Source organism: Bidens hawaiensis, unplaced genomic scaffold (genome assembly GCF_021521415.1).
Source record: "Bidens hawaiensis isolate Kalapana, Puna unplaced genomic scaffold, B.hawaiensis_p1.1 tig00001382_1, whole genome shotgun sequence".
NCBI classification, from domain to species: domain Eukaryota; kingdom Viridiplantae; phylum Streptophyta; class Magnoliopsida; order Asterales; family Asteraceae; genus Bidens; species Bidens hawaiensis.
In genome coordinates this window covers 3629219-3642748 of record NW_027491078.1, presented here as the reverse complement: position 1 = coordinate 3642748, position 13530 = coordinate 3629219, and the positions used below count along the sequence as shown (strand labels likewise).

Below are 13530 nucleotides of genomic sequence, written 5' to 3'. Positions count from 1 at the left end.
GCTTTTTGGGGTGTTGGTTGGTATTTACAATTCATATCATTACCTAATAAACCTATTTAAAAATTTGATTGTTTAAACTCAATTAAAAAACTTTTTACTTGAGCCCCAATTTTTTTCTATCTTCAGCCAAAACATTTTTTTAACATTCTTAGAGACTGCCCTATTTTTTTAACATTTTTTTAGTATTATAAAGAAGATTAATGCTATAAGAAAGCCCATTGTACTAACACTCTACTTCCGGTATAGTTGCATCAATAACTACCACCAGAAGCAGAACTTCATCTCTTATACAATGGAAGAAGGATTGATTCTAAAACAAAGAGATGAGAGATTAACATGGCATGCGCTGCTGGAAGAGATGAAGAAATTAGGAATTGTAGCAGGACCGATGGTCGCAGTGACGTTGTCACAATACTTGTTGCAGGTTACCTCGGTCATGATCATCGGTCATCTAGGCAAACTTGCTCTCTCTAGCACTTCCATTGCCATGTCCCTTTCGGGCGTCACTGGTTTCAGCTTAATGGTCAGTTCTCTTAATACTCCCCATATAAGATGAATATTCATTTAGTGATCCTAACAACAAATATTATATTCTGACACCTTGGGGAGCAAGTAGAATAGCTTACCAATTATTATTAAAAATATTTATGTAAGACAGAAAGTGGCCAAGTTGGGATTGATTAGGCACTTGATGACAAAATGTTTGATATTTCTTGGAAACTCATTTTTGTCTGGCATGTTGCAGTTATCCTTCCTAGTTCCTTTCATATGTTCAGTCAACTTACTAGAAGTATATATATTCAAGTATCTACATTATTAGAGCTTATCATGATCATAATCCTAATCATAAATCATTTATTGCTATAAAACTAAATATCTAGATTATTATTATCATTTATTGTCTTTAGCCAATGGATTGCTATAGGCTTGTTTATGGTTTTTGGCTTGTTTCCTATATGGTTCCCCTCTATTGTAAACACAATTTAGATATATTGTTATTTAAGGGGTTGTTTGGTGGTGTCTTAATAATTAATTTCATTAAGAAGCTACCTCTGAATCTGTCAACCCCAAATTAGGTTTGGTTCACTAAAAGGAATATTTGAATTAGTCAATTAGTCATGAAGCCTATTACCTGGTTAGATTTATAAAGGTTTATTGGATTTTAATAATCCCTATTAACTGATATTGGCCGATAATAATCCTTATTCATTTTATCACCACTGACGGTCCCAAATTAAAAAAGTTGGCCCCCCAATGGTCCCCCGTTAAAAATGACTTAACAGCGTTATACTTTTCTTCGAATTTCAAACCAATGTTTTAGGGCTTTTGATCAAAAGGAGGATACGAGTCGATTGATGTAAAGCTTCGTTCGAAACGGTGCTCCAAAACGATGAAACAATTCTTCAATTCGGGTATTTGAACTTACAATTAACAAAAATCAAGTCATCTGAATCACTGTTTCGAGCTAAGTTTTACATCAATCAACCCGTATCCTCCTTCCGATCAAAAGCCCTAAAACATTAGTTTGAAATTCGGAAAAAAATATAACGCCGCTAAGTCATTTTTAACGGCGGACCATTAGGGGCCAACTTTATTAAATTTGGGACCGCCAGTGGTGATAAAACAAATAGGGATTATTATTGACCAATACCAGTCAATAGTGATTATTAAAATCCAATAAACTATTTATAAACATGATGAATGAAGCCAGCACTCTTAATGGCTCAGGTTGTGGATTCCAAAAAGCCCCTAAATATTTTTTACATTATCAAATCACAAGATTAACAACCAAGCGATCCAAATTGAACTCTTCAATCATGAATTTAAAGTTAATTTTAGCATCTTAATAGTTCTCTTAATTATTGACAACCAATCTTTTGGGTTATTTAGTGTTTTTTGTATGGTTGCTTTAAGTGTATGCGTTTGAGGGATTGGGTTTAAAGCCATAGAATAATGATTCTTGCAATATAATAGATGGGGATGTCTAGTGGTTTGGAAACATTATGTGGACAAGCTTATGGAGCTCAACAATACAAAAAATTTGGAACTCTGATTTACACTGCTATTTTCTCACTATTAATTGTTTGCATTCCCCTTGTAATCTTTTGGAGTTACACCGGATCATTACTCCTTCTTATCGGTCAAAACACTTCGATTTCACATGAAGCTGGGAGATTCATCACCTACCTCATTCCTGCACTTTTTGCTTCTGCAATGCTTCAACCACTTGTTAGATATTTCCTAATGCAAAGCATGTTATTACCCATGCTTGCCAGCTCAACATTTGCATTATGCCTACACATTCCACTTTGTTGTGCCCTTGTGATACGGATCCGTCCCACAACATAAAGCCCGATAGCGAGGAGGCCCGAGATAGTGTTGGAGAGGAAGAAAGTGGCTAAAGGATGTCGGGCCGGCCCAAGACTTGGATCCAGCCGATGGATGCATTTTATTTATCTTGTTTATTTTTTTATTTTTGTTTGTTTAAAATTTGAACATGTGGTTTATCTTGTTTCCTAGTATTTTGGACTTTTGTTATTTAATCTTTTGATCGGCTGGAATGCAATTCAGATTTTGAAGTTTAAAGAATTTTGTTCATTTTTTTCAGCCGATTGGAACCTTAATCGCTGGCTTCTCTCGTTGTCGATTACGGGGAAGGATTATCTAGCTAGGATTCCTAGCTTACACTTGTACGAATCCGTATCAAGTGGTATCAGCAGCTTCAGGTTGCCAGGATGTCAGATGCACGGAGAGATCGTAGGCAGGGCTACAGATTCGCCGCCGGAGGCAGTGGTCATGATCAACATGATCCGCGAGACATCGAGCTCCAACGTTTGCAAGATCGGATTCGTGATCTCGAGTTCGAGAATGATTATCTTCAACAACAACGTTCACGCAGAGATGACGAACGCACGGTCACCGACTCGGTTGTTTGGGACGAGGATGACCGCGACGATCTCAATCACCACGATGACTTTCACAATGTTTTTGCCCGTCCACCGCGTCACCAGCACTCACCGATCCGCAACCCTACTGACCCGTTGCATGCTATTGGTTTGCGAACCGAGATCCCAGAATTCGAAGGAAGATTACAAGCGGAAGATTTCATTGATTGGCTTCAAACAGTCGACCCTGTTTTTGATCTACGCGACATTCCGGAAACCCTAAAGGTAAAAGTTGTTGCTATATGTTTTAGAAAATATGCCTCGTTGTGGTGGGAAAACTTACAGAAACAACGTCAAAAGGTTGACACTTGGAAAAAAATGCGACGCCTTTTACGAGCCAAATTCCTACCCGTTAACCATAAACAAGAAGCCTTTTTAGATTACCATAATCTGAAACAGGGTTCTTTAACGGTGGAGGAATTTATTGCCGCGTTTGACCAAGCTCGTTTACGGTGCGGGATAGAAGAAAAGGAAGAACAGGTAATCGCGAGATTTTTGGGAGCCCTTAGATCCAATATTGCCGACATCGTATGCCTCCAACAATATTGGACTTTTTCGGATGTTTGTTTGTTGGCCCATTGGGTTGAAAAGCAACTCACCAATAAACTTAAGCCCACTAACCGTTTCCCACCCATTCGCACCTATCCAGCCCAACAACCTCCAACCAAAACAGAGCCCACTAAACCCGTGAACCAGAACCCACCGCCCACTGTTACACCCGCGGCCCAACCCGCCCAATCCACCCAACCTCAGCGATGTTACAAATGTCATGGACTTGGACATTTGAAACGTGATTGCCCGAACAAGCAGGTGGTTGCCCTTGTCGACGACCCGAAACCAGTTTACGACTCCGAACCCGAGGATGATTCGCTTGACCTGTCTCACCTTGTGTTACCCGACACCGGAGAGGCCTTGGTCATCCAACGTGTTCTCACCACCACCCTACCCGATGACACCTCATGGCTTAGGAATCCGGCCCCTCAGACCTAGTTTCGAAGTCCGTTTTCAACATGTTGCTAAAGGACAACGTCCAACGCTTGTTCTCAGACTTTTTTTGACCAAGCCAAACCCGACTGAGACAACAATCTCGCCACAGGTCCAACCGTTACTCGCCGTATACATGGATGTTTTTTCACCCGAGATCCCACCGGGGCTTCCACTCATTCGGGACATCCAACATTGTATCGACTTCGTTCCAGGTGCGAGCATCCCTAATAAACCCGCATACCGTATGAACCCAACTGAATTTAACGAGCTAAACCGTCAAGTACAAGAGCTGTTAGAGAAAGGGCTGATTCGCGAGAGTATGAGCCCATGTGCGGTACCCGCCTTACTAGTCCCTAAGCCAAATGGGACGTTTCGTATGTGCATTGACAGTCGGGCAGTTAATAAAATCACAATCAAATATCGGTTCCCAATTCCGAGATTTGATGACTTACTTGACCATTTACACGGAGCACGGGTTTTTACAAAGATTGACTTACGTAGCGGGTACCATCAGATTCGGATGCGTGAAGGCGATGAATGGAAAACGGCTTTCAAAACACGTGACGGCCTTTACGAATGGATGGTGATGCCTTTTGGATTGTCGAATGCCCCTAGCACGTTCATGCGCCTTATGAACCACATCTTCAAACCTTTTATCGGCACGTGTGTAGTGGTTTATTTTGATGACATTCTCGTTTATAGTGCAGATATTCCTCAACATTTACAACACCTACGGTCCATTTTTGATGTTTTGCGGGTACAAAAACTTTTCGCGAACAAAGAGAAGTGCCGGTTCTTACAACCGGAGGTGATTTTTTTGGGCTTCTTTATTTCGAGGGATGGCTTACGGATGGACGATTCTAAGGTTAACGCAATCACCACGTGGCCCGCTCCTAAGTCACTACATGACATTAGGAGTTTTCACGGGCTCGCTTCATTTTATTGAAGGTTCATACGGGATTTTAGCTCCATTGTCGCTCCCATCACCGAGTGTTTGAAGAGCTCAAAGTTTATATGGACACCGGCGGCCCAATCCGCTTTTGAAACCCTTAAATCCGCTGTTACTCAGGCGCCGGTTCTTGCAATCCCAGATTTTGACAAGGTTTTTCAAATGGAATGTGATGCTTCGGGCCTTGGTATTGGGGGAGTTTTGTCACAAAACAACCGACCAATCGCTTTTTTTAGCGAAAAGTTTAGTGACACCCATCGGCGTTATAGCACCTATGACAAGGAATTCTACGCCATCGTGAGAAGCTTAGAATATTAGCGTCATTACTTATTGCCTAACGAGTTTGTCTTATTTTCTGATCATCAGGCTCTTAAGTTCATTCAGGGACAAGCGAAGTTAAATCCAAGACATGCCAAATGGGTTGAAACGTTTCAGGATTTCAACTTCGTAATTCGCCACAAAGCAGGCACTGCCAATTCGGTAGCGGATGCCCTTAGCCGACGCCCCGCTTTACTCGTAACGGTCGCGGTAGATGTACACGAGTTTGATTCGTTCCCGGGCTTATACCCATCGGACCCCGACTTCGCAGCCTTGTGGAAGTCCACAGCCTCCAGCCCACAAAACAAATTTTTGCGCAGGGGTGATTTTTTGTACAAAGGGGCGCGGTTATGTGTCCCGAACTCGTCTTTTCGGGAATCAATTATATTGGAATATCACCAGGGTGCTCTAGCCGGCCATTTTGGAAGAGATAAAACTATCACGCTTGTAAAAGAACGATTTTTTTTGGCCAAATCTAACTAAGGATGTTGCCATAGTAGTCAAACGATGCCGGATTTGTCATCTCGCAAAAGCGAGACATAACAACCAGGGGCTATACACTCCGTTACCGGTTCCAGAGCGCCCGTGGGAAGATATTAGTCTTGATTTCGTTTTGGGTTTACCGCTTACCCAACGGAAAAAGGACTCCATTATGGTGGTGGTTGACTGTTTTTCCAAAAGGGCTCATTTTATACCGTGTGTTAAGACTTATGACACCTCACAGGTGGCACATTTGTATTTTGTGGAAGTTGTTCGTTTGCATGGCGTGCCTAAATCAATCATGTCAGATAGAGACGTCAAATTTGTAAGCCATTTTTGGAGAACTTTGTGGAAACGTCTCGGGGCAAAATTACAATTTAGCAGTTCACATCACCTGCAGACGGATGGCCAAACTGAAGTCACAAATAGAAGTTTGGGAAATCTTTTAAGGAGTTTGGTCGGTGATCACCCGAAACAGTGGGACTTAGTCCTCCCTCAGGCGGAGTTTGCTTACAATCGGTCAAATAACAGTTCGACGGGTCGGAGTCCGTTTTTCATCGTCTATGGGAGACAACCTTTTACACCTTTGGACCTAGTGCCCCAACTTGATGTGGAACACTTTAGTGCCGAGGGGGAAGACCAAGCAAAACAAATCAAAGCAATACATGAACAGGTGCACGGTCAAATTGTGGCTCATAATTTACAATATCAACAGAAAGCGAACAAGCACCGAAAGAAAAAAGTTTTTCAAGAGGGCGACTTGGTGTGGATATTTCTGCGGAAAGACAGATTTCCTCCCGGCAGGCATGGCAAGTTAAACCCGAGAGCAGATAGTCCTTTTCGTGTGCTAAGACGAATCAATGACAACGCGTACAAGATTGAGCTTCGGGGTCATTACAACGTCTCCGCAACCTTTAATGTAGCCGATCTGACGCCTTTTGAGGGAGACGATGTGGACGACTTGCAGGCGAGTCGTTTTTTAGAGGGAGAGGATGATACGGATCCGTCCCACAACATAAAGCCCGATAGCGAGGAGGCCCGAGATAGTGTTGGAGAGGAAGAAAGTGGCTAAAGGATGTCGGGCCGGCCCAAGACTTGGATCCAGCCCGATGCATGCATTTTATTTATCTTGTTTATTTTTTATTTTTGTTTGTTTAAAATTTGAACATGTGGTTTATCTTGTTTCCTAGTATTTTGGACTTTTGTTATTTAATCTTTTGATCGGCTGGAATGCAATTCAGATTTTGAAGTTTAAAGAATTTTGTTCATTTTTTTCGGCCGATTGGAACCTTAATCGCTGGCTTCTCTCGTTGTCGATTACGGGGAAGGATTATCTAGCTAGGATTCCTAGCTTACACTTGTACAAATCCGTATCACCTTGTGTATAAAACTGGATTAGGGAGCATTGGAGCCGCGGTATCAACAGGGGCTGCCATGTGGTCAAATGCAATCTTCCTCTTATTATACATGAAGTACTCCCCATTGTGTGCAAAAACGCGTTCTCCAATTTCACTTGAAGTGTTTCACGGGATGAAACAGTTCTTCAGCTTTGCTATCCCATCAGCTGTCATGATTTGGTAATTAATCACCCAAGTTCAACATCCTGTTAATTATTTGTGACTTTTTTAATGCCTGTCATGGTTAATATGTGAAATTTTAACATTTGCAGCCTTGAAAGTTGGTCCTATGAGTTTGTCATATTGCTTTCCGGGCTTCTGGCAAATCCGGAACTTGAATCTTCCGTTCTTTCTATTTGGTATGGTATCATTATCATCTATAAGCATAATAAAAAGTTCCCAGAATTCGAGACTAAACAAAATAATGATTATAGATTTTGGATTTCTTGAACAGTCTAAATACAATTTCTACACTCTATGCTATACCTTATGCATTTGCTGCTGGTGTGAGGTTTGTTCAATATCTCATATATCTATATTTTTACACGCATGACTAATATGCTCATGTTAAGATGATCGTGTATGATTTGTTTTTTCAGCACAAGAGCCTCGAATGAACTTGGAGCAGGGAATCCAAGAGGGGCGAGTGTGGCAGTTAATGCCATCATGATCCTTGCAGTTGTTGAAACAACTATAGTCAGCATAATTGTTTTTCTCAGTAGGCATATATTCGGATACATTTTCACAAATGAAAAAGAAGTTGTTGATTATGTGACAAAAATCGCCCCTCTTATATGTGTAAACATCATAATCGATGGTCTACAAGGAACCCTTTCAGGTAACATTACCTTCACGCATATTTTTTGTGTTTTTTTTAATATAGGAAAGGCGATTGTTTAATTATTGATGAAATAGGTGTTGCAAGAGGTGTGGGATGGCAAGATCTTGGGGCGTACGCGAATCTCGTTGCCTTTTATCTTGCTGGAATCCCGGTTGCTGCTTTATTAGGATTCTGCACCTCACTAAGAGGAGAGGGCTTGTGGACTGGAATACTAATTGGTGTCAGTATTCAAGTGTTTCTACTTTCAGTTGTTACATTTTGTACCAATTATGAAAAACAGGTATTTCGCTTTCTTCATCCGCTTTCATTTCCTTTTAATGAACCTTTTCCTTCTAAGGAATAACACAACCTTCATGGAGTGTCACAATGAGCGCGTGTATCGGGTTCGAATCCAATGTCTTTAATCCCTTGAAGGACACCTGATAGTGCAAACTGCATTTTACTATCATGGTGTTGGTTGAGTCCTATGAGTTTACTTGTAATGGGTTTCACAATAAAAAATGTACCCATGAAAACGTAAAAGCTATAATTAGTCACATATTTATTTTAGGGCCTAAGTTTCTTTGGCTCGTAAAAAACTCACAAAAATTTGATAGGCAAAACGGGTTGCGATCAAAGCAGCTGGTAATATTGCTTGAGGGTTATGTTTGTGTTCATTGACCAGAAATACTTTTTGTCCAAAACTTTTCTTTGAACAATTTGTGTTAAATATCAGATCAATTTAGGAAATTTATGTATTAAAAACACGAAGTCCGTTTTCCAAACATACTCTTTGTTAGTTTACCCATTTATAGTTAATTATAATTCAGATGGACCAATTAATAAGAAAATGACTGAATTTGGTGTGATTGTGAGTCTCTGATGAGGGTGGTTTTGTCAGGCAACAAAGGCAAGGGAGAGATTACTGGAGGAAGAATGTTTAACACAAGAGATACTAATGTGAAGCCATGTTTCTGGTTCAACACCAACGGTTTTACAATGCTTATAACTTGTTGCACTGGTTAAACAAACAATCTTCACTGGGATAGTTAGGCTACTTCATTTTGTGTAAGGAGTTTAGAGTTCAGCATATGTTTCTTATTCTAGGTTGGTGTTCTTTGATGTTGTCTTAGTTTCAATGTTTCATAAAAAAGTGTTTCCATTTTAAGTTTTAACATAGGTAGTTAAATATTAGTAGACTAGCTTGAGACCTTTTGCCAATCAAATTAGTCAAGAAATTTGGTCAAACAAATCTTTTTTTGTTGGATTTTCTTAACGACAATGCACACACTCACTAACTCTACTATTAAATTATATATTTTTAGCAATGACGGAATTTGAATCCATCTTACCCAACTGATTGACGTCACTAGACCATAATTAACCCTTTACACTAGGAATCTATGCTTTCTTTTTTTTTTTCAATAATTTTGGAATGTACTCATCACGCATGCGAAAAACTCAAGATGATAGAAGCACAATATTAAAAGTTGGGTACATGTATACCTAGAAATATTGAGAGAAAAAAAAATACAAACTTAAAACAAATTTGTACTCCGAAATGGAGATATCAGACGGGCCACTAGACGGGCCACTAGACAAATTATCGCTGGAAAAAAAAAACTTTATTTCTCTATCTTTTATATGCGACTTTTTACACATTCATATTGTTGTTATTTATTTATTTTTTTATAATTTTTTTTACCTATTTCCTCACAGGAATCGTTATTATTTTATGAAAAAGTTAGGTGAACATTAATTACTAAACATCATGTGCATTTTCTAAGGACACTGAGCTATCCACATTAAAACAAGCTGTCGACATCTAAATCTAAATATATGTTTTCTTTGAAAGTTTATGAGTTGCCACATTCGATTTATATAAAACAATGAATGTTGTGTTCGGTTGTCTACACTCGATTTAGATGCGCTAGAGAGTAAAGATTTAGGAAAATCACCGGCTAGAAATTGTTAACCTTGATTCTTTTATCAAATAAACGTTGAACAAAAGCATCTAAATCCGAAAATAAACCAATCAAATGACGACAATTGGAAGTTTTCGCTAGATTGGGCTTGAAATGCTAAGAATGTGTACTTTTTCGTTAGAATATTGTTGGGTTTGTGAAGGTCCATTCTGGGTTTTGGTCTCTCGATAATAAAAATTATTGACTTAATGGAGATCGAAGGTAATAGAGACTTTTGGGCCGACCCTCATTCTCTTTTATTTAAACTCGTTCTAGTTTTCTTGTTTTCTAAGATAGAAACCCTAATATATCCCTGTATATTGAAATCCTTGACCTTGAAATTCCCCAGAAGAATGAAAGGTGTAACAACAATAATATGATCTGAACCGAATAATTAATTAAATGGCCTAAAGAAAATAGAACGAAGCAAGAGAGAATGTTAGAGAGAAAATAAGACTAATTTCATATTTTTCATTCAAATCCACTAAAGCAAATCACCAAGGCTTATATAGCCTTTACAATCTAGCATATGTAACACCATAAATACCCACTAACACACTGGGCTAATTAATTGACGTAAACAAAGGAAATGCAAGCAGCGTGGGTGTGATGCATGCAATTATGTTTGCGGCACACAACATAACACATATCATGGTTTGGGCATAGGTTAATTTAGACCGAACCACGTAAATCTTCGGGTTCTTATTTTAGTCAGTTGATTTGTGTATGTGTTAGCAACCCGATCTTATTAAAAGGACCCTTAACGTATATGACTACCTAGAAATACGAAGAACAAAAGATACAAGCTTAAAGACATTGTTTCTCTTAATTCTTTTATGGGTTTTTCACAAATTCAATTTATTGTTATCGAGACATGATCTGTCAGTTTTAAATATTAAGTTGTCAACATTAAATTATAACTATATATTTTTTAAAAGTTTATGAATTGTCATATTCGATATTTTATTTTAATATACTATATGAAATATGTATAAACAAAACCTTTAAAAGCCCTATGATTGCTATCTAAGTATCCTCTCAAGCTTAATCAGATTGCTTTATTTGTAAATAGAGGTTTCTCATTCATTTGACCGGAATTCACGGGTATGTGTCTTACCAAACCCAGATAACCCTTAAACGGGTTATAACATCTCATTATATTAAAAATTAATCTCACCAAATATTTGATATGAAAATCCTATAAAATAGGAAATTAGTACCCAATTTTTTTAAAAATTTATTATTTATAGTTAAGAAACAATTTTATAGTAAAAACATAAACGGGCCATGGGTCTCATCAAAATTAGATAGCTTTTAAACGGGTTATAAAATCTCATTTATTTGTGAAACTCTTTTATCATCAAGCCCTAAGTATATTATTAACTTCCTTACAATAAACAAAATTAAAAACCAAAAAAATATATAAATATTAGAAACAAAAAATAAAAACAACTCCATAATACAGGGGATAAAAGCTGGTGTATCTTAAACAAGATCACGGTTTTTATATGAGAGTTATAGTAGTATTAATAAAAGTATAAGATCTCATCTCTAAATATTAGGAGTTCTTTGATTATCTTTTATATCCGTTTAATACATTATTGACTCCTAATTACACCAATAGTATATCTAATGACAAGATTTGAACCTTGATGCTTTTTTAAAAGACAAGTGCCTCTATCACCCAATCAAAGCAAGAATGGCTGGAAATATTGAAGGTTGAAATTAAATGTATACCTATTGAAATATCTAAGACAAAAGACACTAATGTTAAAATAACTTATTTCTCATTATTTTTATATGAGCTTTTATATACCCATTTTATTGTTATTAACTTATATATCATCGGTTTTGTTTTCTAGTTAGGCTAAACAAGATATGCATTTTCCAAATATAAGGGCCATCAACATTAAAACTCCAATTGTCAACATTAAATTCGCAAATACATGTTTCCTTTGAAAGTTTATAGTCGTCAGATTCAACTTCTCAAAAACAGTTTAATGTTGACAAGGTAACCTCTGGACTGACCAAGCTATCGGCAAACACCAACCAAAAGGTTGTGTCTCAATAACTACAAGCACTAGACAATGTTTGGACCAAGTCGGAGGGCGATAAATAAACGTTTACCTTAACATAGTTCACATAACTTCTTTAGTCTCGGGTTGACAGTGGCATGAAAAGAAAGCCTTTCTATACAAGAAAAATAGGTCAATGGTAACATGAATAATAAACAACATAGGCTTTCCCATCGAACAATGATAAGACAAGTCCACACGAGTGGACCAAACCTCCTTTGTAATATGACGATTGATTTAAGATATTTAAAATACACCCGAAAACATGTGCACATGAGTGAGCCAGGTTGACGTTTGTCTTTTCAGAAAAGGTTTTCTTGACCTCTTTTGTTTGCGTCACGCAGACATTTAGGTAAGCAGTGTGTTTGTTTTTTGAAAGACATTTTATTAAAAAAAAAAAAAGTCTACGCGCCCTCTTATTATAGAATACCTGAATTATAGTCTTCTAACCTCTTCAAAGTTTAAAACCCTAATCCATGTAAAAAAACATCGTCATTGCCCCCTCTCACCTCCACCTCCACCTCCATAGCTGTCTGTTGTCGCACCTCCTCCACCCACCCAGCCATCGCCCCCACCACTACCCCACCGTCGTAGTCGCACCACCTCCTCCAAGCCACAACTGCCAACAAATATTGACCCGCAAGTAATTTAACCGATTATGTTATGTTTTGTGATTAGTGTTTAGGTTTGAATTTAACCCTTGGTTTAAATATGTTTAGGTTTGAATTGAGCACTTGATTTGTGTCTTAAACAGTTGTTTATGCTTTAGATTTGAATTGAGCACTTGAAAAATTGTTTACGTTTATGTTTTAGTTGAGCACTTGGAAAATTGTTTAATTTCAGTTTATTTTACCAGTCTGCAGACGTTAAAAAACAAATATTCGTTTTCTTGCAGACTGCAGATGTTTGGTCCACCTCGTATTCTACAAATTTCTGCAGATTTGGTCCGCAGACTGCATATATTTTACCTCTGAAAAAACAAACAGTAGCCAAGAAATATTCTCCATGAGAGGGACATTCCATTCGAATGTGAACCTTCTGATACACCAGACACATAAGCCCCATGAGTGGAGATGCAAGCAAAGTTATTGGAAATACATACCAAGCGGGTATCAGGTTAAAAAGTTTTGATAGAGTGAAAAAAGTAAAAACTCTGTGAAGTAAGAAAACCATTAAATTAGACATGATCAATCTTTTATAAGGTAATCATTAGTTAAATAAAATTCCCTAATTCCGTACCCTTTACATATATGATAAAACTCAAGATGATTGAAGTACAACTTCAAAAAGCTAAATATAATGCGTTAGATCCCCTGGGTAGGTTTTTATTATAAATAAAAGAATAAGCCTGAAATGAAATCTAAGGGTAAAAAAATTGTTAACTGACTTGCTAGTCTAGTGGTATGTTGTCATTTTCACGTATCACATATGTAAGGTTGTGATCAATTTAAAACCTTGTAAGTGCAAAATAAAATGTGGAATTTATGTGTTAAAAATTTGTTGTTAAAACAAGGGGCATAAAAATAAATCCAATTATAAATATAGGGGCAAAAATATTATTACACCACGAGGGGTAGTTTCATTAAAATTAAAAA

The 13530-nt window shown here is 37.8% G+C and overlaps 1 protein-coding gene across 1 annotated transcript; it reads left to right on the top strand.

The window, feature by feature from the left end:
- Nucleotides 1-292: 292 nt before the first annotated feature.
- Nucleotides 293-8860, top strand: LOC143574086 (protein DETOXIFICATION 14-like). Its single transcript, XM_077058808.1, has 9 exons — nucleotides 293-523; nucleotides 1975-2314; nucleotides 5750-5754; nucleotides 7057-7256; nucleotides 7349-7435; nucleotides 7531-7587; nucleotides 7676-7914; nucleotides 7992-8197; nucleotides 8798-8860. Exons 1-9 carry the CDS (start codon nucleotides 293-295, stop codon nucleotides 8858-8860), a joined length of 1428 nt encoding a protein of 475 aa, XP_076914923.1.
- The last annotated feature ends 4670 nt before the right edge of the window (nucleotides 8861-13530 follow it).

Bases quoted from the DNA above. Each gene is read 5' to 3' on its own strand.
- LOC143574086 (XM_077058808.1), top strand. From the start codon at position 293: ATGGAAGAAGGATTGATTCTAAAACAAAGAGATGAGAGATTAACATGG. The intron at 7,257-7,348 runs GTAATTAATCAC...TAACATTTGCAG, and splicing joins CCATCAGCTGTCATGATTTG to CCTTGAAAGTTGGTCCTATG. The intron at 8,198-8,797 runs GTATTTCGCTTT...TGGTTTTGTCAG, and splicing joins GTACCAATTATGAAAAACAG to GCAACAAAGGCAAGGGAGAG.